General features: G+C 42.9%; 2 protein-coding genes and 1 long non-coding RNA gene across 4 annotated transcripts in view; 1 reads left to right on the top strand and 2 right to left on the bottom strand.

Moving 5' to 3' along the window:
- The window catches only part of LOC119175741 (uncharacterized), a 33,504-nt gene extending 31,279 nt beyond the window's left edge, over positions 1-2,225 (bottom strand). For both annotated transcript variants that reach the window (XR_005110342.2, XR_005110343.2), the window contains exon 1: positions 395-2,225. This is a non-coding gene — a long non-coding RNA (uncharacterized LOC119175741). The remainder of the gene's footprint in view (positions 1-394) is intronic.
- A 4,212-nt stretch (positions 2,226-6,437) lies between these two features.
- LOC119175740 (uncharacterized) lies at positions 6,438-9,371 on the bottom strand. Its single transcript, XM_037426691.2, has 2 exons — positions 9,027-9,371; positions 6,438-8,247 (listed from the first exon to the last, which is right to left on the bottom strand). Exons 1-2 carry the CDS (start codon positions 9,260-9,262, stop codon positions 6,567-6,569), a joined length of 1,917 nt encoding a protein of 638 aa, XP_037282588.1. The 5' UTR covers positions 9,263-9,371; the 3' UTR covers positions 6,438-6,566.
- A 4,506-nt stretch (positions 9,372-13,877) lies between these two features.
- On the top strand, positions 13,878-25,842 carry eca (transmembrane p24 trafficking protein eclair). Its single transcript, XM_037426690.2, has 4 exons — positions 13,878-14,101; positions 14,931-15,151; positions 23,111-23,257; positions 25,465-25,842. Exons 1-4 carry the CDS (start codon positions 13,963-13,965, stop codon positions 25,612-25,614), a joined length of 657 nt encoding a protein of 218 aa, XP_037282587.1. The 5' UTR covers positions 13,878-13,962; the 3' UTR covers positions 25,615-25,842.
- The last annotated feature ends 1,935 nt before the right edge of the window (positions 25,843-27,777 follow it).

The raw sequence follows: 27,777 nt of genomic DNA, 5'->3' as shown, positions 1-27,777 counted from the left end.
AATTAACACTACAAACATAAAATGACCCCAAACTAGTAAGATGTGAAAAAAACGGTGAACCAATTTCGGCACATCCCTAGATCTGTTGCACCTCAAATGTTATGCAATGAAAAACTCACTTATCTACTCAATAAATGCAAAGACTTATTTTACCACTCCTGCCACACACACAGTAAATGATGCTGTACCAAACAAGAACATTCACACACTAAGTGTGTCAAGTATGCAGTGAATACCCAAACCACAACATACATAATGCTGCCCCACGCCACCCACGCCCCACGCCACCCTTGTCCTTACTACAAATGAACTCATTCACACATCCAACCTGAATGCCAAACAATTTAGAGCTGAACAGCTCCACCACACCCTGTGGCAGCTGCTGGATACTTACATAAAGCAGGAAGGAGTCAGACCAAGAGCTTTTCAGACTTCAAGTGCATCTCAAGAGATGCGCCAGTTCTTTATCGGCTTGCTTATTCCACGCCTTTCTTTCACTGCATGGCATTAGTGAGACAGTGAAGCTTCGCATTTTTTACTTGCACTTGCCAGCTTGCTAACAAGTAAAAAGGAAGAATTTTTATAGCAATGCAAAATGAAAATGGACATGGGTATTATAAAAACCACTTTATAGAGTTATGTCTAAAACACTTTTTTTATTTCCAATGTGATATTGAATATTCTGCTTAAAAAGGCATGTTTTGATAGAAAAAAAATTATGTGCATGTCAAGTCAACGAAGTTAACTCCCATGGATACGAAAGCTTATTGTTTCACGACCTATTTGTATCTTTCATGATTTGCAAATAATGTTATCGTCAAGTAACTGGCAAATATAACACGTCAAGTCATCAATGTAAACTTCAGTATCTCAATAATCAGCACCTGAAAAGCTAGCTCTACGATAATGACAGGAGTATCTTCCAGGACAACGAGCAAGACACGCATAGTCGTCACTAGACAAAATCTTCTGAATGCAAATCGCAAAATGACTGTTAAAATAAAAGAAATTGCCGAGTGAATGCTGCCATCAGTCTCTTTCAAAATGGTCATGTGCAGATATTGTCTCAAGCGAACAAGCCACACTTGCCCAAAATAGTTGAAAGGTGAATGATCAGAAACAAAAGGAACCATGATGCACAAGGCAAATGTGTTCACCCCACCTTGCACCTCCTTTGTTATAAGTCTTTAACAATAAAGACTACAATAGGCAAAACTTTTAGGCTATTCCCTTTTTATTGCCAAGCTAATATGTCGCACCTATATCCAAGTAAGGCTGAATACTTCTGCCCAGTTCTATCATAACTACAAGCTAACATTGCCCAGTGCTACAAAGCACTTTGCAAGCCTCAAAGATGTTTCAATATGCAATAATAGCATTTCTTGTTGACATGAAACTAGCAGATGCCAGGCAGCAGGCCTACCTAGTAGGCCTGCTGCCTGGCATCTCAGGAGTTAATAGTTGTCTTGTGTGAACTCACCCCCCCACTTCCCACACGCATACATGCACACACATGCATACACGCATTTTCACAGAGAAAACAAAGCTAGACTGGTCACAAGTTCAATTCCAGACTGCCAAAGCCAGTAATCAAACAAACCCTTGCAAGCAGCCACAGAATGTTATGGCCATTGTGCCATCACAGCTGGTACTGCTTAGTTTAAATCGCTGCTATTGGCCAAGAGTCAATATAAGTGAAGTTCAGTGCTCAGATACGATGTGCTTCTTTCTGAAGTCACTGTGCATAATAGAAGTTGCAGTTAAATAGGCTGAATTAGGCGAAACGCTCTATAAGCTTTGATTCAAGTTGCACACTTCTGGGAAAAGACTGCTATTGACTGCAGAACCCAGCAAGCCTATGAGTGTTTGCGGAATGCTACTGCCACACTTTTCAACATCGAGGTCTTTGCAACTCCCAAGTTTTACATTTTATAACTGTCCACAAACCTTACAAAGCTTCTGTGCAGTGCCAAGTCCCAAAGCTTGAGGTGCAGAATTAGTTGCCTTGCTGTTATGCCTGCTGCTGAAGCATGCACACCATTCAAAACAAGTTGCATAAAGATTACGTAAACTCGCAAGCACACCAAGCTCTGCATAAGGGTACACACCTCCAACATGCCCATTTTCACTTGAAAGAAAAAATGAAAAAGAAAAAAAGCATAGAGATGGTGTCAATGCCCACCCACACGGCGAGAAGCAGGCAACCAGAAGAGCAGGTTGCCACAAGAGCCCCCCCCCCCCCCAACTCTGGCGTAACAAAGAGTGTTAGAAAAGAATGCAAAATTATATATATATATATATATATATATATATATATATATATATATATATATATATATATATATATATATATATATATATATATATATATATATATATACACACACACACACTGGAGAAGTTTTCCAAAAGGGTCAAATGTAGTTGGACCGGTCTTTGTCAGGGTTTGCGAACTTGTTAGCAAATTTTGATGAAGACCGGTGGGGTCGAAATCGTTAGTAATAAAATTAAGACAACCGCTAAGTTGTGTTTCCTCTCTCTCTCTCTCTCTCTCTCTATATATATATATATATATATATATATATATATTATATTATATTATATGGAGCTTACAGTATCTTTGCTCCTATCACATCTTTTTGAAAAATTATTTTGAATGTATATTTCTGGGAGACATCAAGCACATTCCACGGAATTTTTAAAATCAAGTGCAAGAGGTGGTTTGTTAAGCTGCAAAGGTATTATTGTAGAAAAATTTACAACAGAATAGACCCCTGCATTAAAGAAATGGCCCCAATTAACAATCAACGTAAAAACTATTTCTTTAATTATTATATCAAAACCTATGGAACACTCGAAGGAATACAGCTGTAACGTCGTGAAACCATTCTGTAAAATGATTTAAACAAATGATGTTTTTTTTAGTCTTCCTCCTGGCAGCAGTCATTCGCTGCTGCCAAGAGAGGGACCAAAGAAAGCAGCAACTAAACAAGTCAGTGCAACAGTGAAGGCACCTCTAATAACAACTATCAGTCATTGAATGAGCTCATTTCTTCAACAGCAACTGGAGTTTCAATCTAAAAAAACAGCATGTAACAGAGCTTAGCCAAAAACAAGACCAATAGTTCATTCAATTGTGAAATTTGATTTCAAGGCAGAGTTCATTTTCTTGTTTGATCACATTCAGGATCATCTCACTTTTGTGTAACATATCCTACTAGAGCAACAAACATTGTTTACCAAGTTAGCTAGTGAACACTCATTAAAAGCAATAATGCCAACAGTTATTACTGTGAACATGGCTAAAACAATATTTAAAAATAATTTCTTTACACGGTGCACAATATTACGGTTTATAGGAAGCATATTTACACTTCCCAGGAGACTGTCTATTGGTACCCGTAGCACCATGACCACTCACAAACAGGCCTGTCAAACATGCTTGCTGTAATTTCACATTTAAACCATGTAGAATGGCATATATGAACAGGTTAGCTCTCCAACTATGCAAACCTTCGAATCTGCCACAAAAAAAAAAGAGGAATCCAGGACTCACTTAGCCAGTATTGCACCAAAACACTTTCTCAAAACAGTGTGGTGGCACATATACACACTGCAAGTCTACAATTTGTAGACCTTGCCACAGCACATTCACCAAAAAATGACTTCTTTGCCTGGGACAAACTGTTCCAAGTGAATACAGTCTTTATTTTTCAAGCACTTGTACCTGTTGTACACATTTTTACAATGAGATTACCTCTAAGAGCACACACACACAGCCTGTGCACACCGGAAAGGTCAAACATACCTGCAATGTGAATTGTCATGAAATCAACCATGGCATCCCTCACAGTCAGTGCAACGCAGGAGACACACAGCTTTACATCAGTCGAGGTCAACATCGTCATCACAGTAGGGGCCATCACACAATGCACGAGTCTGCTGCGGTCCAGCTTTGTTGCATGAGAACTACTGCCCAATTGCATTCAGTCCAAGGACACACTGCTTCGAAATGTCCACCTTAACACACTTTTCAAAATGCACAACAGTAACATTTCAACTTACACCAAAGGGGCCAGCCAACCTAATGTATTGATGCACACTAAAGGGTGGCTACCACAAGCACCAACAGATGGAACTCAATGGGTACTTGGCATGCCAGTCCCTTTCCAAAAAACTGTTCCACAATTAACTGAGGCAACCCTTTTGAACTAGCAGGTGAACAGTTTTGCTACATGCAGCAGCTGCTACCACCAACAGGTTTTTCTAATCGTCAGTTTTGGAAGCCAATGGTTTCAAAAGACATGCAAGCACGACTTTGGGAAAACACTTGCTTCAACACATTCTTGATTAACTTCACAGGAGCTGCACACAAGATCGTCTGCGCAAATTACAGAATATCAGTACGGGTCATCAGTCACTTCTTGCTCTTGTAAAGTTCATTAGGCATAAATGGCTGCAGTGCCTGATAGATAGCCTCCGGGCAAAAAGCACAAAACAGACATTGAATGCACTACCAGAATTTCTCATGACCAATGCCAGAACACCAATCTGAATCGATGGCAGTAAAAGACAACTCCCAACAGTTTCCCCTAGCAATCTCCAAGCTCTTTCACGAGGCGCCCCAGATAGCTGCAGGATCGGCTGCTTTGGTTGTACTATTGCAGAAAAAATGCATACTTCAGGATACGCTGAACATGTTTTCTATAAAATCTAATGCACAACCTTCCTTTACCTTGGTAGTGACAAGTGGTTCTGATGACAGATGACACTAGTTTGAGCACTGGGTTGTAAGTTACCATGTGAGAATTAGGAGTATAGACCTTACGCAAAATTGCTGCCACCTGTCAGCCATTGTGTGCATAATGCCATGTTAGAGACTCGAGCGCGGCGTGTATTGGCAGATAATCGCAATGCCGGCATATTGCTGCGTCCCTTGCTGCACACAGAGAGGAACTTGGAATGCTGAAGAAAGATGAGCCGTAAACTTTGCCCCTTGTTATTTTTTCAAGCTGATGATGTTTCCAGCGTGTGCTCCGGCTACTGTCCCGAAACACAAGTTTGCGTTCTCCTTTTTAAGTAAGTAAGACGTGCAATAGCATTTGTATTCGTGTTCCCATAAATTGCTGCACGCCGAAGCAAGGCAGTTTTTGCAACGTTTTCGCTAGCAACCATTTACCAAGTGAAGGTTGCTCGTACAATTTACACAGAAGCCACCTTTACGCAACGAGCTTTATTGCGCCAACAATTCATTTAATGTTTTGTTTATTACGTTTCAGTAATGGCACACGCTAAAAAAAAGCAAGAGTGCATCATCAATTCATTCTGAGAAGGGAGCTACGGTGTTCAAGCATCTTTGTTTCATGTTTTTTTTTTTTTTTCGTTTTCTCTTTTGGAGTGCGACAAGCTGCCGTTTAGTGAAATGACTTGCGCATGACTGTTAACGTTTTTCAAGTATTCGATGTGCTCGGCACACTCAATAATTAATTAATATGTGGGGTTTAACCGAAACCACCATATGATTATAAGGTCGCGGGTTCGATCCCGGGCGCAGCATTTTGATGGAGGCAAAAATGCTTGAGGCTCGTGTGCTCTGCGATGTCAGTGCTCATTAACGTCGGCGTGGCGATTATCAGCCAATAGACGCCTCACGTCAATACACCTTACGTATACATAAGCACACACGGACTGTGCATACTGCGCTACGCTCGAGCCGCTAACATGGCAGTATGCACACGACGGCCGACAGATGCCAGCAATTTTGCATAAGGTTTATAGTACACCAAAAGCAGTGATTCACAAAAAATGAACTTTACAATGAATGCAGAAATGGCACACAAAGAAGCTTCTATAGCACAACACACTCAAGAATACAAAGAGAATGTCAAATACACAGGTATAAACATGGCAGTCAAGGAGGGATGAAACGAAAGTACCGCATAAAGAAACATTACCTGTAGAAAAGTGGAGTACAGCAAACATCGTTGATTAACACAGCTTAACATTAGCCTCCCTGGAAACAGGCTTGAAAACAAACAATATGAAAAAAAAAGCAAATTACTGCACAAAACTATGACTTAAGTGAGGCCAAATGTCAGGCCCAGAAAACGCTTGAAAGAGATGAAAAGGCACTCGACATCCTCACTTTGGGAAATGGCTGCAAGTGACAAATTCCGCAGCAAGTTTACAACTGCTCGGACCAGCGGGCCCACCGGAGAGGGGCAGCACCTGCTGCCCGTGAATGGCATATGCCCTCGTGACTAGAAACCACGGAACCTGCCCAGAGCCAGTGGTGCATTGTAGCAAATGCTACTTCTCCGGCAAACAAAAATAGAGCCTATTTACATATATATATATATATATATGTAACACATTTATATATATATATATATATATGTATATATATATATATATGTGTATACTGCAATGATTCAAGATTACCCCTGAATCACATTCTATACCCTGTTATGCAGCGGACTTGCAGAGAGAAATCAGCAATGATTGCAGCCAAGTAAAAACGGGACGGGGGTGGTGCTTTACGACCCTCAATGGCCCAGCAATGAGGTTCAGATTAGAGCCAACTCTGGGGGCAGTTCCTGGCAGGCAGCGGCCTCCAGCGTGGCCTGCCTGATGGCTTCCTTGTAGGGGCCCCGCTTTTTCTTGTTGTAACGAGCCTTGAAGTCGTCCAGAAAGGGGCTCAGCTGGTGGCATGGCATGTAGGATGAGGTGGACGAGCCAAACCAGGCAACATGGGCCTGCTGGTTGATGGCAGCTCCATTGTCACGTTGTGACACACTCAGGGCCAGCACTTTGCCGGGCCACCACGGGAAGCCATGGATCTTGCCCCAAACTATGTCACCCACCGCCATTTCGCGGCCCCCATCAAGGGTGCAGCGCTTAACATTGTGTGTGCTGATGCGCATCATGAGCGGCTTCACTTTGTCCATCTCACGCAACGGATCTAGTATGGGGAACTCGGGTACGTCACCACACTCGCTGCCGGAACCACTACTGGCGAGAAGGTCGTCATACTTTGGGCTGCACCTCATGTATGCCTTAGCACCCAAGCGCCGCAGGCTGATGGACAGCTTGTGAGAACGCCCTTCTTCCAGTAAGCCTTCAGCTGGTTCCACAACTTCGTTACCTTCCAGCCCATAGTTAGGGCTGTTCTCTACATCATTCCGTGGCTCATCAGGCGGCGGCTCACGATGTCTCCGTTTACGCTTCAGTTTGTGCTTGTGATGCTTGACCTTGTGCTTTGCTAGGCTTGGAGAAGCTGGAGCAAGAGCAGGACCTTTGTGGTGGTCCCTGTGAGCCTTCTTGAGAGCCTTCTTGGCAGCCCGGGCGCTACTTGTGTCTCTAGGTCTCACAGGCGAGCACTCTATGCTGCTGTCTCCATCTGTGTCGCTGGCACCTGTGGACTGGAGTTTGGCTGGGATTTTGACAACTGTGCCTTTCCCTTGAGGGTTCGCAAATGAGATCTTAATCACTGGACTGGTTTTCGTCAGGGCAGCTCGAACAGGAACGAGCTTGTTGTGTGGCGTCGCCAGTTCCATGGGGTCTGTGCTGCTTCGTGGAAGATCTTCAGCATCATTCCACTTGCGCTTGCGCAATATCATTCTATTGATTGCAGGAGGCATTAGGGCGACAGCCTGATACTCGCTTTTAGATTGAAACTCCTCTGCTCCGGCCTGGGTTGGCAGCTGGGCATTTTTTAAGTCAAGGCTTTCGGCCACACTGGCATAGACAGCATGCTTTGGCCTTGGAGACTCCTCAGTTCGAGGAGATGGGGATGTCTGTATGATCATAGTGTCCTCGTCATTTGCAACTCCAGTTTTTGAAGGAATACGTGCTGGAACATCAGGTTCACATTTGGAAACAGGCAAGCAACCAACTGAGCTAAGTACAGGAGGTGACTCTTTTTTAACACTTGAAAGCTGCACATTCTCAGAATTTTCATTGCAGATTGCCCGGCAATGTGAGCAAAGCACCTGTCTCGGGCGTAGCCGCCGCATGCGCACACTTTGGTCACGGCTGTTGCGCCCTGTTGATTTGCGCGACTTCGCCCACGATCGACTTGGCACAGGGAGTTCATCATTGGGTTTTTCTTGGAAGTAGGTGTGTCTCTGCTTTAGTGCATGAAATTTGTCACTTCTTTCCGCCACAGCTTCAGCGAGCGTTCGCGTGCTGCTGCCCCTTTGATCTTGATCTAGTCCACCCCAAGGGCTGATGCCAAAGGGAATATTCCTGAAACAACCATAAAAGTGCTGCATCTCAAAACGAGCAAACAGAATGATAGTCGTCTTATCTGGCACTAGCTCCCCTTGGTGCGCATACGCAATAGAAGGCAGAATGGACATTTTATTTGTCCCACTGCGCGTCTCAAAACACCACCTGCGCCGTGAGAGACGCCGACATGGAGGGCCCAGATTAAGTTTCATTGCGCGCAATTTTGTTCGAACGTAAAGCAATATTTCTCTTAAACAAATTGCAATGCGTGATAATGCGTTACATTTCAACGCTTTGCGACCCACATTTTATTCGGCACACGATACAGTGAATAGACGGGAACATATCAACGAGCGAGGTGTCCAGACGCTAAGCTATCGGTTCAATAAACCACTGGCTAGCACAGATACAGACTCAAATCACTCAACAGTAACACAGAATGGTTACTCCGCGAGCGATAACCGTTAACTGCAAACAGTGCGGGTGTACTTTCGGGACAAGATCGAGCGACGCGCTGTGCAAACACCTTGCAAAGGCGAACAAGGCATGGAGCCTATGCATTGTGCATGCACCACCTCAAAATGACGAAATCCGTAAATATTAGACGCACACCAGTAAAATTAGTACCAGTGGGTTCGGAACGACACAAAGAAATACTTTCCGGCACCGGGTCGCTTCTAAAATCGCGTGCAGTCGCGAAATTAAAGGCAACAGGCAGTCACTAACTAAGCCTATCTGGCGTTGTCGCTTAAAAGGAAACAGCCCCGGAGGGTTTTTTCGAAGCAAAATTTACTTACTTTTTCGTGACGTCTAGCAATGCGCCTTGAAATACCTTGCCACCATAGTTAAAAGAGACTATAATGACATCGATTAAAGCCTCCTCTACAATAACTGATATTTTAGAGCCCTTTAAAAGTTTGTCTCCGTCTTGCGCCGGACCCGCCATCGCGATCAGTGAGCCGTTCGTTCCATGGGGCTCCACACAGGCAACCACGCATGCGCACACGCCCAAATCGCGTGCGCGTTCCTTCATGACAGCGAGGAATCTCCACGACTCCGATTCTCGGCACTTCCCATCGCCGGATCAACTGTACGAACTGCCTGCAATCTTCAACGGCATCGCGGATACCTAGCGTAGCTTTGGAATGCGAAGGCGTAATACGAGTCGGGCGGATCGGATGTCACTTGCTGCGTGTATTTGATATATTTGCTCGAGGAGGAAGCATGCCAGCAGTCGCATTTCTACTGCTTGCACGATTGTCGCTGATGCATCTGCGCTCTTTTTTCTGTGTTTTAGTTTTTCCTTAATTAAAGGCGTTTCTTCGCTATCCGAGGCAATGTGAGGCTGCGCGCGACATTTGACAGTGCAGAGCAGCTTTTACACAGTTTAATGGAAGACATGTTGGCTTCCCCGCGCTGTCCGCGAAACGATGCCCAGAACAGGCAGAGAGATGTTGCGTACGAGTACGCGTGCGTCGAGTTGGCTTCTGAGACTGTTCTCTCTTATATTGGAGCATATGGCCGCATTTGTGCTTTTTCTTTCTCTGTATTGAATATCGTGATATCGTTCGCTCACGCGCGAGAAGACAAAACTGGGTGGGCTCGTTGCATGAAGCGTTGGTTATTAGCGGTCACTGCAAGCCAAGGAAACTACGCTGGAAATTATTTTCAGTAAGGGTGCCTTGATTCCGCCTTTTTATCTAAAGTGGGTCGTGGTTTGTGCCTCTGTGTGGCAAAAAAAAAAAAAAAATGCGCGTTTTCAACGTCTAGTATGCAAGCACGCGGATATATCTCAATTTGAGTCAAACAGATTCTTCTCGGCTCTTTTATTTCGCGTAACCTTGACAAGCATATGTACTTCTGTCTGTGATTTGCATAGCAGAATTGGTCCACTTCTGCATTGTTACTGCATTACCTCTCATTTAAGCGCTGTTTACCACAAGTTCCAAGAGCTAGAGTGACTGCAAGATGATTTTTTTTTTTCGCTTAAGAAAAAAACGCCAAGTGTTCATTTGCTATTCCGATCAATTGATCGGCATGGTAGCTTGCACGAATGTTCCTCAGATTGCATGGCTTTAGGAATCTCGCTTGGCTATCTGGGATCGGCGCAAATCTATAAAATACCTTTCCGCTCATTTTGTTTGTTTTTTTTTCCCAAACCACTCTCGCGCATTGATGTGAGTGGCTGCAACATGAATCGGATAAGGGCATTGCTCCGCCCACTGTCACACGAGAGTGTACTTTTTGCTTGTGTTATAATTGCGTCACTCGCTCTCTTCTGTACCGTTTTCCCCTGAGTAACGAGCATAGCTTGCAGTGAACGCGTTCGCGACGGCGTGCGTCGATATCGAGAGAATTCATTCTTTTCTCTTTTTTTTTTTTTCGCTTCATGTGCATCGGTCCTTTTCTCACGCTGCCGCAAACGCGTCTCGCAGCTTTCAGAAAGGTGCATGGTTTTGGTGGCTCTTCAAGCACGTTCACAGCGGCGGATTGGGATCCCTTGAGACGATGGCTGTTCAATATATCAGCTGCTGCACAATTGCCAAAACACATACATGCGCTTAATTGTGTGGATTTTAATCAAACCATCGTTCATTCACCTAAACTGCGGGAGCCTAATAATTGTTCGTTGATTTGAACACGATCCTGCTTCTTGAACTGTGACGTTACTTCGCAACATTCTAAGCGTACTTGAAGAGCGCGTTTCGTCGTTAAGTCGTATAGACTTCTGAAGTATTACAAAAAAATTACGTTATTAGAATAATATAGTATGTTATTAGTCTAGACGGGTGCATCTGCATTGCGCCCTAATCTAAATGCGGTCGCCCCAGCCAACAGTCGAACCCGCAACATAAGAAGACCGTTGACGCAATAGCACACTCGGCGGGTTTATTTCGTCCTCCTTGCGGCATTCTTCCATGAATTTAAATGTTTTTTTTTCCTCGAAGCTATAGATTGGCGGCATCAGAAATATGACTAAAACAGATACATTTTTCTCCGTACGAGTCTAGCGCCAGATGCGCAGTCAATTTCCTTCGTAATTGTTTCTCATTTAGCCATTAAATGTGCTGCCTAGTATAAAAGCTGTCAGAAGGATATTGCTGCCCTGACCAACGAGCAGCCGCGAAATTTGATAAAATGCACGGTAATATTTTACAATCGACTATAGGTTTTCAACAGCAAATCGTACGGCCAACTGGGAAGATTTTCCGGAGTGTGGCATCCCTCATAAATCATATCGTGATTATAAGGCGTGGTACCGACAGAATATTATTGAATTCTTTATTGTTATATGATAGTTCAAAAACTGCTCCGTTGGCCACAGCTATTATTTGTATACGTACATGAATCATATCGTGATTTTAAGGCGTGGTACCGACAGAATATTATTGAATTCTTTATTGTTATATGATAGTTCAAAAACTGTTGCGTTGGCCACAGCTATTATTACAGACGTAGAGCTGCGCGTGGTAGGGGTGCCCCCCCTCGCCGTGCGCCCACATTAGAAGGGGGGGGGGGGGGGGGCAAGATTTGCCGCAGACACTAACTTAGGCGGCGCGCTGCAATACCCCCCCCCCCCCCTGAAGGGAAACTATGGTCGCACGATCAATTACAGATGAGCGTGCTACAAGACTCGAACCTGACGCACTTTTCCCACATCTCTCCCATGTGTGTCAATAGAAGGCTCCCAAACCGGACTCGATAGTGGCATATAGTACCACAGAACACCTATTGTTGGGTGTCCCGTCAATTGTGGGGCGACCATGTCATGACACCACCATATGAATGATGAGAGACGCCGTGTTGGAGGGCTCCGAAAATTTCGACCACCCGGGGTTCTTTAACGTGCACCCAAATCTGAGCACACGGGCGCATACGTACAGCATTTTCGCCTTCGTCGAAAATGCAGCCTCCGATGACAGGATTCGATCCTGCGACCTGCGGGCCAGCAGCCGAGTACCTAGACGAACGCGACGGGACAGCACTTTAAAGAAAAACAAAACAAGAAAGCAAATCCAGCAAGTAAACTGTGCTACAACGCATAAAACAGCGTTGTCTTTTAAGCAGTACATTGAGCAGTGCAATTTTATCGCTATTGACAATGCATGTCTCAAACGGAGCTGTAATATAAATGCCATAAAATAATTTGTTGGAACTTAATTTGGTAAAATCTGTTAATTCGCCTATTTGCATTGTGCTAATTCAATCTGATCTACTTCTATCACTACAATTCTGTAATGTCGGTCAACTTTTTTTTTTTTCAATTCCGCTCATAAAAAAAATTGTGCTCGCAGGCTGACACGCCGATGAGTTGTCAGTCTCTAAAAGAGTAGCTTTCAAAACACGAATTGTGTTAATTGAACATCAAATGATTATTGTGAACATCATATCACGAATATTGCAGTGGTGCAATTACAACGTAATAGCGATTGAACATTGCGTATGCAATTATTTTACACGAATAATATGGCGTGTTAGCGCTGGCAAGCTAGCTGTTCAAGATTGTCATATAATTCGAAAAAAAAAACACATAATTTTTGTAGACGTACAAATTATGGAATGGCATTGCCTTCTCTGAAGACAACTGTTGAATGAATATTAAATAGTTACAGTGAATATTACGGCAACGCTGTGAGATGAATTAAACACATTGGATTGCAGAATAAATAGAAAAAATAAAAAAAAATCAACAGAAGTCATATTTGCAGGTTTTTGCGAAACTTGTCGTAGTATTGAGTCAGTGAACGACCATCGTTGCCTTTTCGCTAACTGACGGGAGTTCGGGTGCATACTGACCCTCTGCACGTAGCTCCCCCATGGCATGCAGTCACGCCCCAGAACACGCGCGGAGTCACGGTAGGCGCGGGCGGAGCTGCCGCCGAGTTTTGACTCTCGACCACCATGTGGAGCCGCGGTGGGAGTTGTCGCCGTTATCTATAAAAGAAAATGGGACAAAGCGGACATAAACAACTACCGTCCTATAACAGTGACATCAGTTGTCTACAAGCTGGCGATGCACATGATTATAAAGGAACGACTGCAGGCATGGATAGAGGACGAGGGGTTGCTGGGGGAACTGCAGAATGGGTTTCGGAAACAAAGGAGGTTGGAAGACGATCTGTTCTCACTGACGCAGTGCATCTAAATAGCAGAAAAGGAACACATGCCCCTGTGGCTAGCATTCTTGGATTCAAGGGAGCGTACAATAGCGTGGTTCAAGAAGACTTGTGGAGAACACTGGACACACTAGGTGTCGAAGATGGAGTCACTAATCTTTCAAAGGATATCTATAAAAGTAACAAGGTAGTTCTAAAGTTGGAAAAATAGGTATCCAAGCCCACAGAGGTAAAACGGGGGCTTAGGTAGCGGTGTCCTCTGTCACCCTTGTTAATCATGATGTACCTACAAGGATTAGAGGCCGAATTAGAGGGAAGTGGACTTGGCTTCAACCTCTCTTTCGTCAAACAAGAAAAACTCATTGAACAGGCACTACCAGCATATTTCAATAAAACTATTTTTCGAAGCGTTTTTTGTAGGTTAAAATTATCTTTAAAAAGTAATAATTTGCCTTTTTAGTCGTACGCTCAAAATTACGCGCGCCGTTTTTAGTGAAATGCGCTTGTGCGGTGTCGGATAGCCACCCTGTGTGTCAAACGTGGCGACCGGTTTGTTGCCTGTCTAACGTGTACTACGGTCCGCACCATTTCACGGGGCCGTCGCATCGACTGAACGATGTTGTCCACAAAGTATTACGCGCTTGTGTGTTTAGTTTTGTCGTTCATTCATCATTCACTGGGACTTTACTTTCATATATCTGAAACGGAACGAAAATGCTTCATCGAAGAAGTGCCCGAGGAAACGCTTGTCGTTGGTGAGCTTGTGGGCTTGCTTCTTCCGTGACAGTCGATGCTGCTTATTTTTTTGAATGACTGTAGTGCGAAGTTATTTGACGCTGCGTCTTTTTTTATTTGGTCATGTTTTATGCTTTATACGTTCTCAATGCAATCTTCACGACCTAGTATTCTCGCTGCCCGTATGGACGTGTTGAACGACAGGACATATGCGCAGTTTGGTAGTCGGTATGCTCTCGCATATTTAGTCGTCAGCAGTCCATTCTGGTTAGCATCTTCGAATCGCTTCGTTTGAATTACCCAGATTATTTGTATTAGTTGTCGTTGTATTGGTCATTCTAGCGACCGTCGCCCATTTTTCAGAGCAACACGCGAATGCCGAGATGGGCAGTGCTACTGTTAGCGTCTCATAATGACGTAGGGTGTCATATAGTTGTTTCCTTTGAGTAGTGCGTGGATAGTTCACGATAACAACTCTAATCGGGACCTTAGCTTCGAGATATTTGCCATCACTGGTCGTCCCGTGTTTCTTGGGGAGCAGCAACATAGGTTAGCCGCTTGGCGGTGCGCCTTCAGTGGTTGCCAGCGTCTCTACGGTCAGAACCAGGGACGTCGGTGACAAATTCTACGGTACCCGCCGCTCACGCCAACGTGATTGTTTTAATGAAGAAAACCACGTCAGCATCGGAGCCACGAGCTTGACTCCTATGCGATGCGCCACGAAAGTCCAAACTATGGTGAATAGGGTATATCCGCTGTCATTACGGGACGCTAACTGTAGTAGCGCCGCTCAGACGACTCGTCGGTGTTACTGATGAACTTGCGTAATTATTTGTGCCTGCATTCTAGGAAACTACAAGTGCCAACTGTACGATCCGAAGACCGGTGGTTTCATGCAGTCCAGTCCCGGGATCGGTATGCACGTGGAAATTCGCGATCCTGAGGACAAGACCATTTTGTCGAAGGTGTACAGCTCCGAAGGGCGCTTTAGTTTCACTTCGCATTCGCCCGGTGAACACGTCATTTGCCTCTACTCCAATTCTTCCAGCTGGTTCAGCGGAAGTCAACTGGTAAGCGCTGCGGCATTAGTAGTGAGCGTCTTCTCAAGTAGACAGCGACACATAGCACCTCGATCCAGTAACAGCTGTGGTTGTGTCCTTTGGTGGTGGCGACAGACTTGGATATTGTCTTGTTGGCATTTCCTTGCTTTATTTGTAAATGCACGATGGAAAACAGTCTATCAATGGTGCACTGTGGCGATGTTGATATCTATGAGTGTGTGAAACAGCTCAAGTACTTACTTGACAGTGGTGTTTGGTGTTTAAGATTTGCTTTATCATTAATACATCGAAATGACATCAAGTGCTGTAATGCGGTTATGATTTCTCCGCGGATGAAATGCAGCACGTGCAAAGCAGTCTTGGAAGTCTTTATGGTAGTACCATGTCTTCCTTGATGTAGTTGCAACAATGTTTGGGTATCGATTAGAAATTTGAACCAAGTGTTTGCATTCGTGAATATTGGGCCTAACACATTGCCTGAACCTTTTTGTGAATATGCTACAAAAAGCAAACTACGATATTTCTTTTGCAGTTTCCTTTATCTTATCAGCAACATGTTGCTTCAGTGGACATATTCAAACTCACTCAGACAGCTCAGCTGCAATACCGATATTCACATAACCACTTGTCCCACTGAAGTGCAGCGCACATAAACAACTTTTGTTCTGGCCGTTCAGAGAAATAGACGTGTGCTGCCTTTGCAACTTGTAGTTTGGCCTGTGGTTACCTTTGCTGCTGAGAACGCCAGAGAAGGGGGGGTTATCATTACTGACACTTCTCTATTTTTGTACATTTTTCCATTACTGCTTGATCATGACAGTTATGATGAAAGCACTATTCTATTGGTCTGAATGTTAATCACTGAGTTGGCCATATCAACGACTAATAGCAGCTATCTTAGATTTCTTGAGTAGACTTGTAATTTTATGGTATTCAACATCCGTAGAGTGCTTGTAATCAATGTGCAGGAAGTACCACCCTTGTAAACAAATGCTGCAAGCACCTACATATTGTGTGTGTCCATGTGTGTTTGTGTATCGAAGTCAAAAAGTGGGTAAAAAAAATGACATAATGAAAGCTGCTTCTATCAAATAGTGGTTCTAGGACAGAAACATACGGACATCAGTAATGGTAGGAGTTTCAAAGTTATGAAAGATAGATGTGTGCATCAAAACTTAATATCAGATGTAACTAATTAGTGCAAAATGGACAAGGAAAAAAACAGGCAGGACATGCCGCATTCAGTCCGTTTTCTTCACTTTGTCAATTTTGCACTTAATAGTCGTGTCTGAAATTGATCTCACCAGTATGGGCGACTTGCATCTCTTGCACCCAAACCATTAATTCATCTGGTAAATGCCGTGGACTTTCCCTGAATATAAAAAAACAACTGATTCTTTTGAGCCATGCTGCTTGTGTGTCAGTGTGGTGCCGAGGGTCGTCCGGATCAGAATATTGGAAGAACGGCAACATCATCTTAATCCATAAGAAATGAGACGTGAAGGACTTGAAAAATTATAGGCCGATCAGCTTACTGTCCGTTCACTACTAGCTATTTACAAAATAATAGCTAATAGAAATAAGGCAACATTAGAGTTCAGACAACCAAAGGACCAAGCAGGATTTCGTACAGGCTACTCCACAATAGACCATATTCATCTTTTCAATCAGGTGATAGAGAATTGCACGGAATACAGTCAACCACTATACATAGCTTTCATAGATTATACGAGAAGGCGTTTGACTCGGTCGAGACATCAGCAGTGATGCAGGCACTACGGAATCTGGGCATCGATGAACCCTATATAATCATACTGGAAAAAATATACACGGGATTCGTTACCACCATAGTGTTGCATAAAAAAAGTGATATAATCCTGATAAAGAATGGTTTAAGACAGGGAGACACGATCTCTCCAATGCTATTCACCGCGTGTTTACAGGAGGTTTCCAGGAGCCTAGATTGGAATAGTTAGGAATAAGAGTTAAATGATGAGTACCTCATTAACCTGCAATTCGCTGATGACATTGCCTTGATGAGTTACTCAGGGGATGGATCACAGCTCTTGATTACAGAACTGGACGCTGAAAGCAGAAAAGTAGGTCTTAAAATTAATATGCACAAAACTAAAGCAATGTGAAGCAGTCTCGGCAGAAAATGGCACTTTGCGGTAGGTAGAAAGACGCTGGAAGTTGTTAAGGAATATGTCTACTTAAGACAGGTAGTAACCGCGGAGCTGAACCATGAGAGTGAAATAACTAGAAGAGTAAGGATGGGGTGGATCACGTTCGGCAAGCATTATGAAATCATGAATGATAATCTGCCGCTAACCTTCAAGAGGAAGGCATACAACAGCTCTATCTTGCCAGCACTTACCTACGGAGCAGAAACATGGAGGCTTACAAAAAAGGGTCCAGCTTAAATTGAGGACGACGCAGCGAGCGATGCAAAGGAAAATGATAGGTGTAGCTTTAAGAGACAAGAAGGCAGAGTGGGTCAGGGAACAAATCAGGGTTAAGGATATCATAGTTGAAATCAAGAAGAAAAAATTGGCCCGAATCTACATGTTACACTGTAAATGTCGTCAAAAGACAATAGTCTTGCGTCTGGAGAGAGTGAACAAAACGTTTATTTGACGTTCTGCGCAAGAAAATCGGTGAATGATATTCTGCAGGCGCTGGTTAGAGTGCCTCGAGCGTGTGGCGGAGGCGAACGTGCGCATCTAGGCACGTTAGACACAAGTGCCATCTGGCAGTTATCTTCGAAAATGAAGGCGTGCAGCCCGCGTAGAAAGATGCACGTCAGTCTCGGAGGTGATAAGGTGTAGAAAGCAAAACGACGGGCAGGTGCCACCACCGTGACGTCGTAGCAAAGTGTTGGAAACACCTTTTTGAGCATCGCGTTGCACTGTCAGTGCAGCACATTCCTCAGAGTTACTTGTGCGTGCCTCTTCTAGTATAAAGGCAGACATAGAAACATCAAAGCGTTGTTGTGGCACCTCAGATATGCGCAATAATTGCTTTTTAATTGACAATCGCGCAACTATGAATGCTAAATCTTGAGCAATATTGGTGAGCGCTGCAGATGGGGTTGGCCGTTTAATGCCATTTGAGGTATCGTTAGGGCGGACAAACAGACAAATGTACAGACAGACAGACCAAAATTTTTTCGTCGAAGGTCCCCAAGAAAGACTATCGTCTTTAAAAATGGACATGTGCCGGGCACATCGCACGTAGGCAGGATCACTGCTGGTCATTAAGGGTAACTGAATGGATTCCCAGAGAAGGCAAACCCACAAAGGGGAGACAGAAAGTTAGGCGGGCCGATGAGATCAAAACGTTTGCGAGTATAACAAGGCAACGGAAAGCAGAAGACTGGGTTGATTGGCGGATCACGGGAGAGGCCTTTGCCCTTCAGTGGGCGTAGACAGGCTGATGATCATAGTGGTGATGCTGGTGCAGACTTTCAAGGATCCCCTGAACTCCCAAATGAATAAAAATCTCTGGTATAGGAGATAATGTTCCTTCAAGGTGATGGTAACGTAACTAAAGCTTTCGTTGTTTTTGTCATGTCTTGTGAGTTTATCTACAAAGAAGTGAAAATTGATACTAGCCAAAGTGGAAGCTTAGAGAAAACCAGGTCATTCATGCACAAGATGGTTAGGTGATTTTGTGGAAGCCACTTGGAAATGCCTAGATGAGCTTAAAGAATTCATAATAGGTCTCATAGGTATAACCATATTCATAGTGTGGTCAGGAATGGCCTGCCATTGAATTGATAGCAGTTAACAAGAAATCAACTGCATACGAGGCCTTGCATTTAGATTTTTCCATTGTCTTGATGGTACATAGAAAAAAAAAAAGATGCAGGGAAAGTATTGCAGTACATGTATATTCATTACTAAATGCCCAAAGTTCGGCATCAGATCCCATTCGTCTTGGTTTATGGCACAGGTCAAGGCTTTGTTCATGTCCCTTCAAAATTTTTTTCAATGAGCAACTTAAGTTATGAGTGTTTGTGCAAGGCATACTTTTAATAACATTATGCAAAATTAACAGAAAGTAGGACTTGCTTTATAATGCTCAAATGTGCCTAAAAAGATGTGCTTTATATTGCAGGCAATAAACACTAGTGATTATTGCTTTAAAAAAAATTTCATCACTTGGCCTCTTATCTTAAGGGGAGATTCGAGGCGAAAATTTCAGTTTTTTCAAAAATACATAATTTTTATTCAATTTTGCAAGTTTAGTTTCTCTATTGTCATGATAAAACAAATTGAATATTGCAATTAAACTTGAAGTAGGTTAATACCACTTTTGAAGAGCACAAGGTGGCTACTAAAAATTTAAAAATAAAAAACACTCATAGTCTAGAAACTACTGGAAATTGTCACCATAGCTGCTTGCCACTGTATTTCACATGAGCAGTTCACCTGAGCCACATGCTCAAAATAACCATCATTTCCAACCTCTCATAACGGAAAAAAATTATTAAAAAACAATTCGGCAGATACAACATACATGGGAGTCGGCATTATGCAAAGCATGCGGAGGAAAGGTGACTATGTTGTAAGTTTTTTTATTGAGCAAAATGTCATGAAATGAAGCTAAATATATGTAAAAATGTTGCACGCACAGACTTATGTTGAAGAGTTGCAGGTGTTTATATAACCAGTTGCTTGCACTTGCGCAACGATGCCAAATGGAACATGCGTATTAGCAAAATCAGAAGCTGATATAAAGTCAGTGATGCTCACGAGGATGCTGACTCTGGACACAGCTACATAAATCAATTTCAGCGCATGGCAACTAACTACAATTGACGTTAAGCCGACGTGACAGCTGTATTGAAGGACTACATATGTAGTGTTTATAAATTTGGGCAGGCAGCACTGCAATCACTATTGACGTTTAACGAAGATTAGCGTCTATTCGAAAAGCAGTTCCGAGACCTGGCATAGCTTTGTGGTAAAATGCTTGGGTTCGGTTTCAACTGGGATCCTGACATTTATGGTTTGTGTCGGGTATTTTTTAACGCTTGTGCATTAAGACTGCCCATGTGTGTTCTCATCGTTGCAGGGTAGATATTAAGTGTCAATCACCTGTGGCACATACCCTCATACCAGGGGCCGTGGGTATGTGTCACAGTCTGGCGGGAAGTGTTTGGCGACGTACACGACGACATTGCGTCATTATTCACGCCTTGACCAGCGTGTCATATTCGTCAAACCATCGTACCCTCCCACGCTAATTTTGGTTCACACCAAGTTATAGGGGTGACCACGAGAGCACTCAAGTGTAAGCGGCTATATAGATAGATAGATAGATAGATACGCTCAAAGTTGCCAAAAGTTTTAAATGCTTCGCATTTAAAAAACATTGTTGCGACGTAGATGAGCTCTCCTTTTAACCTGTAAAATGTGTTTTTCTCAGGATACAATTTGGGGCAACTTCTTGAGTTTGGACATCATGTTCTTGGTACTTCCAATAGCTAGATCAGGATGAAATTTTGCCCATATATTCCCTAACGCGTGAAGATAATAATAATAATATGTGAGTTTAACATTCCAAAACCATCGTATGATTATGAAAGACGCTGTAGTGGAGGGTTTCGTAAATTTCGACCACCCGGGGTTCTTTAAGGTGCACCCAAATATGAGCACACGGGTCTACAGCCTTTCCGCCTTCATCGAAAATGCAGCTGCTGCAGCCAGGCTTCGATCCCAGTCAGTAGCTGAGTGCCTACACCACCCTGGCGGTGCAAAGTGTGCAGAGTGCAGGCATCTTTTTTAAAGGAAAGGACACTAAGGGCATATGTTTAGCCGATGTTGATTGTTAACAGTGTCCAGAAACCTTATTGTGCTACTTTTGTGCTAAGAAAGTGCTTATTTTGAAATAAAACAAGGTTTAAAATGTCTGTATCACATTAGCGCACTTCAAATCACCCGCCTGAAAGCAGTCTCTCAGATGCAACTGTTGCCATGCCCAGTGTTGCTCGCCTTCATTGCATGGCCGTCGACACCACTAGAGGCAGAGGGAAAGTAGTGGGAGTCACAGTAGCAACTACGGCCACTGAGGGATGCACTTCTAAGGGAGAAGGTTTGAGCGTGTTGGTTATTCATAGTTCTTCATAAAACAGAGTGCATAAAACTCGGGACAGAAAGAGATCAGAGTGCTTGTCCTGATCTCTTTCTGTCCTGTGTTTTGTGCGCTCTGTTTTATGAAGAACCCCCTTGAGGGCACCATCTATCCAGCCTAACTAACTAGCTGAAAATCGAACTTTTCCATCACTCATGCCATTCTCTATAACACCAGGTGGTTCCTTTTTCTATAAATCAAGCAGAAATAGACAAGCCACATTTTATTACGTCTTTTGATGCACAGTAGGTTCTTTTTTTATTGAAACTAGTTTGACTTCTAGTGATTCTTGTAGTTGGATGTTCACACATCACGAGATCATTTCAAAAATGTCCCACTCCTAATGCATGTTGTCCGGTACATGTGGCTGAATTTCTTGGTAGGTAAGGCACTGCTGTTGATAATATTGCCATTTTAGACGTCGTACCTTGAGCGTTCACTATGACATGACTTGTCATTTGCCCTTAGTGTCCCTTTAAAGTTTGATATCAGTTATATAACTAGTACAAACTTAAAACAAGCAATTAGTATGGTCTGAACATTTCAAGATTTCTCACGTTACAATTTTTTTGTTCATTAGAATGTGCTATGCACACTTTCTTGTTAGTTATTTGCATTCTACAGTTAATGTAAAGCAATATAAGTCATTGATTGCTCGGAATCATAAATATTTAGTAGCAAAAAAAAATGTGTGTACAAAGAAAACCAAAATTGACATATTGTGATGGCACAAAACGAGAACAAAAGCTAAGTAACTTCTTATAAAACTTAGTACATATTTGAAACGACTATAAAAGCCTATGTATACAGCACAAATTCCATTGCCCTAGGCTACAGATTAAAGAAACTTTTTTTTTTCTTTTTGAAGAAGAATCTTCTTTTAAAAAGATTAAAAAGCAGTTGCATGGCACCCCCACTTTTTTTTTTTTTTGTGCAACACGAAGTCTAGTAGACAGCGTCCATTTACTCTTGTAACATGAAAAACACGATTTTTAAAGTGAATTAACCTATGTGATGATGAACTCATGCAGGAAAGCATTGCAGGGTCAGTGCTACTCATGGGACGCGTACTATGAACCAAGTATGACGGTACTAAATTTGTGGGGGCACTTATGTTGTGTGAATGCGAGAGCTTTAATTGTTGCCGAATGTGGTGCCGGAGGTGTATTGTTTCTCTGGAAGGAAGTGAGTGGCTGTGGAGAGAGTGCAGTGAGCTGCACCACCGTCTAGTGAATTGGCCATCAGGAAGAGCCCATCAAAACACGCGGCCATTCATTGTTGGCTGGAGCAATGGTGGCACGATACAACGGTGGCGCAGTGGCTAATACACCACTATGGAAGGGAGCAGTGCTAGGGAAATGGAGCTTCAAATTCTCACTGCAGCCCCATGTGAAGATGGTGCACTTCTAAATGTGTACACTCACAATCTTTGGACGATTGACTAAAGGAGTAGACAGGACGGGCGCTACTCGTTTTGTCTGTCACACACGTTTACAAGTATAAAGCCCTACGAACTCAGTCAAGTTTCTATTTCAATGCAAAGATAACATAATTAGTGTGTCGCTTTTCTGCCACAGCTCCTCAAAGATGGCAGGTCACACAATAAGCCATGTAATGCTCTTGCATTATTACAGCCTGCTTTGCACCATTTTGATTGCAAGGTATGAAGGCTTCTTGTAAGATAGTGGGACATACCATTTTGGTGAAATACTGGAGGAATTTATTATTTTTTCTGTGAAAATGAGTCTTGTGGTGGTTTAGTGCTATTTTATTCCATTCATATTTGGAGTTGACATTCCTGTCATCTTTCCATGTGCTGTGTGTTTGCAGAGGGTTCACCTTGATATCCAAGTTGGGGAGCATGCTGTCGACTATGGCAGTGTGGCACGGAAGGAGAAACTTACAGAGCTACAACTGCGTGTGAGGCAGCTCTTGGACCAAGTTGACCAGATCACCAAGGAGCAGAATTACCAAAGGGTAAGATGAGAAGAAAACCTTTCTCTGCTGTATAATGATCCTTACAACAGTTGATGCTTATGGATCGAGCATGAAGGAGCGAACTGAGTCGTAACTGATGAAAAATGTAGAACCAAGGCTGCTTTTAGGAAATGTTTGTTTAGATGTGCAAATGCATCAAAGGAGGCACACAGAATGAATGATCCATTGTGTTGACCACTGTTTGGAAGTTTAAGCTTAGTTTATTTTTTTATCATTAGTTCAGTGCAGCAGTATACTGCATATTCAGACGCATCCAGTAATTGGAGCTTATTGTATTGTTTGTGGCCTAGGATTGGAAAAAAAAAAAAGACTGGAGTAAGGAAGAGAGCAGACGTTTTCAGCTCTGTTGTTGCATTCCAGGAAAGGAAATTGTAATTCTTTAGTGGCGAAGTAGTTAGCCATTAGTCCATTATAGGTATTAGTAAAATGGAGAAGAGGTGGCAGAGAATTGGGTGGCATGGTAGGATAGGAAACGTGCAGGCTGGTGCAAGTCTGAAGTAGTAGTTGTAGATGGTAGAAGTTGGAGATGGTAGAAAGAAGCCTCCAATTGCAGTGCATATCAATATGCTAGAAATGATCATAACTTTTACATTTAGGCATCTGTCACATGTTGGCAGTTGTAGTTTTGTTTGTATTGGGTCAGTATCATTGTTTTCAGAAAGCTTGACTTTGTTTTGGCCTCACTAAGCCTGGTTTTCTGGAACTGGCACTGCTCCACATTTGCAGAAGCAAATAATATGTCCTAACATTTTTTTTTGTGAGGGAGCACTGACACATTTTTTTTGCAATAGGTAGCTTGAAATCCATTACCAGGGCTGGAAACTTCGTTCACACGAGTGCATGATGGTTATTTAGAGAGGCTTTTAGATTTTTTGAGTGCCCAGTCACAGTTTTGATTTCAAAGAGCACCAAGCTAGGCAGGAGCAACACCAGCAGCAAGGTAAACACAGCTGGCTGTGTGACCACTCAAAACTGACGTGATGCCACGCGCGTGAGTGGACGCTGCTTTGACAGCCAGCATACGCAAAGACGCAGGCATGGAAGAAGAAATCGCAGGTAGCGCAAGCCCAAGCAACCAGCCAACTTAAACTCGCAACGTAGGTTTGTTTGCATTGCCGCCGTGTTGATATATGTTCTAGGCTATATTTGCCCTAGATATTTTGTAGATGTTGTGCATGTCTCCACATAAATCTAACTCGTTCATAATATCGCCTTCTAAGTTTTGTGCCAGTGCTCCTTTGAAAAACCAACGCAGGAACTTATGGAATAAGTGGACACACTCTAGTGAACGGTCATTCGGTAGAGCTTGACATACTTGTTAACCATACATAGCTGAAATAAGTATTAGACGCATTTGCAAGAGAAGGTACACCCGAGGACAAAAGTATGCCGACCACAGGAGCGCGTGTCAAAGTTGTCGTGTGTGCTGCTTAGCGGCAAGCAGTCTTCTATCGAGAGCACTGCTCCGGTGAATGTGCAGCCATAGCAATGTTCTTGACTGCAGACTGCTCACCACTAGACGGCGCAAATGGCAATTTTGGCACGTGCTCCCATGGTCTGCCTACTTTTGCCCTCGGGTGCACATGTGATGCACAATATACATTTCTATGTAAAGCATTGCCACATTTATCTTCAATAACTCCGCAGCAATGTACATGCTTCATTTCTTGCTATGTACTCTCTGCCTTTTGTCAAAGTATATCATAGTTAAGTGGAATTATTTTTAAGGGCTCGTTTTTTTTTGTTAGACACAATATTAATGAAAATTGACAACTAGTCATGCCAAGGAAAGTATAGGGGATGTTGTGATGTAAATGTGAAGAAAGAAAACTGGTCAGAAAAGATGACTTACCACTGGCAAGGACTGAACTTGCGACCTTTGAATAATGCGTCGTCCTATGCTCTACCAACTTATCTACAGCACTGGTCATCTCGTTGTCCACATTATAGAGAATATATGTGCATTTGAACCGGGCAATGTTAGTCAACACCACTATTAGCCATGATGGCAAGTGTGGACCACTTGCCGTCATGGCTTGCTGCTTTGCAAAACATTCCTTGAGATATTCCTTGATGTCAGAATCATTGTGTGTGCTATACTTTGGCCAGTGCTCTAGGTTTCCGGGTGAATGCCATATTTTTAGTCATTGTCATTATGAATCAACAACTCGAATGATACTTTTCAGTTCCGTGAAGAACGCTTCCGACAGACTAGTGAGAGCACCAACTCCAGGGTTCTGTGGTGGTCGGCTGGACAGACAATCATCCTTTTGCTCATGGGATTCTGGCAGATGAGACACCTGAAGAGCTTTTTCGAAGCCAAGAAGCTTGTGTAAAACTGGATGCCGTGTGCAACCTAGAGTGATGTCCCTCCGTGTGTGGAATGCTTTTTCTTTTTTTGGTGTCTCATGGACATTTTTGGTATACATCTGATGGCGTTTTAGAATTGGCGACCTCCCCCCTGTGTTTCTTCATCCAAAAAAAAGTAAGGAAAAAGTGTAAAAATTATTTCAACATTGTGAGGACACCATTTGCAATAAATGTTCTTTAAAGCAGGGAAAGAACTTTCATTGTGGAATACATGTGCTACTGGTATTGCTTTGGCTTATCTGGCTTAGGCAAATGAAAGTGTTTCACTATTTAAGATCTTTGATGCCCTAAAACAAGTCTTTCATTTTGATGAAAAAGTGGACAAAAATGGAACCACTACTATATTGTCTTGACATATGTTGCTTGAATGGTTTTGCTACACATCATACATGTTGTTTTGTGAGAGGCACAGCTGCATGTGCATTGTGATTTGAACGATGCTGCATGTCACTGTTTTGCCTGCATCAAATACTAAAATACCTTGTCTAGATGTCTTAGTTTAAAAAACTGGAGCAACTAAGCTGTACTTGATGCCTCTGATAGGTATCTGAGTTGTACAGAACATAGGGATAACCTGTCATTCTACAAAGTTTCATGTAATCTCTGCATACATGTACCTTTGTTGTGAAAGAAATTTAATGTCTCTTGCCTGGCATCAGTTTGGTTAGTCAAAATACAGTCCATGCCTGTTACAAAGTATCCTCATATGACAAAGATTTTCCAAGTTTGATTTGTCTGAATGCAACAGATCCTTTAGTGAAACTAGTTATAAGAGTAAAGTTTTTAAACAAATAATTGTCTAAATAAGGCATATACAAAATACTTTCCTGTGGTGATGCAGCAGTTTATTGGACACAATGTTGACCATCCACTAGCAGAAACTGTGTAAGCATGAATTATCTTACAGAAAAATCACACCAGCAGCAAGCTTTCAGCAATGGCATGCTGTGCATTAAATGTTGAAGCAGTGTGAAGAACAGAGATAAAGACAGCAGATTAGTGAGGTGATTACATAGAAGCCCTTGTCACATGTCACGCTAGATCACTTCGTCATGTGCTCAAATCGGTAAAAGCCAATTTTGAGGGTGGGCCACCCAAATTTTAGGAGTGAGCTCAGTTCGTTTGAACATCGGTCAACTCAATGTTTAATTGGGCGGCAAAAACGACATGACATTGCAACTTGGTCCTGTGAGTTTCTTGCCATCGGGTTTTAATGCAAATGCTTGCCAGATTTTCCTCCTCATGTGGCATTATCGCTTTCACATTAGTAGAGCTTTTCAGTTCACTACACAAGTGGCTTGGCAACGCCTACAAGTGTTAGCTTGCTACAGTGTGTGCTACTAGGCCTAAGCCTAGTAGTTCGCTTGGGAGTGGGGTATGCATGTTTTTCTTCCTTTTATCAAGGCAATAGCACAGACATTTGACTAATGTGCTTTTGCTGTCATGCTATTCACATGTGTGACCCCTAGAGAGCAGCTTGTGTTCAGAGGCCACTCAATAAACGAAAATGACAACCGGATATATACATATATGCTCTGCTCGCCTGGCTTTGCTGTAGCCGAGGCCTCCCACAGCTCGTATGATTGTGCTCGCAAATACATGACGGTGTTGCCGCCAAGTAGCTGCGTGCGATCCTATCTTCGTATACTAGTTTGAGGTAAATGGATGCTAAAATTCAAGCTACAAAAATTGACTGTTTACTTTTGGGTCCCATTTTGCGTGTCATCTAGAATCATTGCTGCTAGGGACATTCCTCCTTGTGCCAGCATTACAAGATGCCTTGTAGCTGCTAGGCTGATGTTTCATGTGTGGGACCCAATATCAAGCCTTAATATCACGAGAGCCCGTCAATGCCTGGTGTCACCATCACTGATTCACCCTTCTAAACTGATCTGTGTTTTAGTTTATTTTAGATTTATGGTCGTGACCTACTAATGATGATAAAACTAGATGGTGCATGCAAGAGTACTGTCATTTTGCACCATTGTGCAAGATATATATATAGTGTATGACAGATCATTCTTTCTGAATTTTATGATCCATTGTAACAGGTGTAGATTGCATTGGTTATTATTTTCATTTACTGCACTGGGGTCTGCTACATTTTTGGTGTGTTGTCACGACCTTGG

Source organism: Rhipicephalus microplus, chromosome X, assembly GCF_043290135.1.
Source record: "Rhipicephalus microplus isolate Deutch F79 chromosome X, USDA_Rmic, whole genome shotgun sequence".
Lineage (NCBI taxonomy): Eukaryota > Metazoa > Arthropoda > Arachnida > Ixodida > Ixodidae > Rhipicephalus > Rhipicephalus microplus.
Note: the sequence above shows the minus strand (reverse complement) of the source record. Positions and strands in the feature narration are given on the sequence as shown.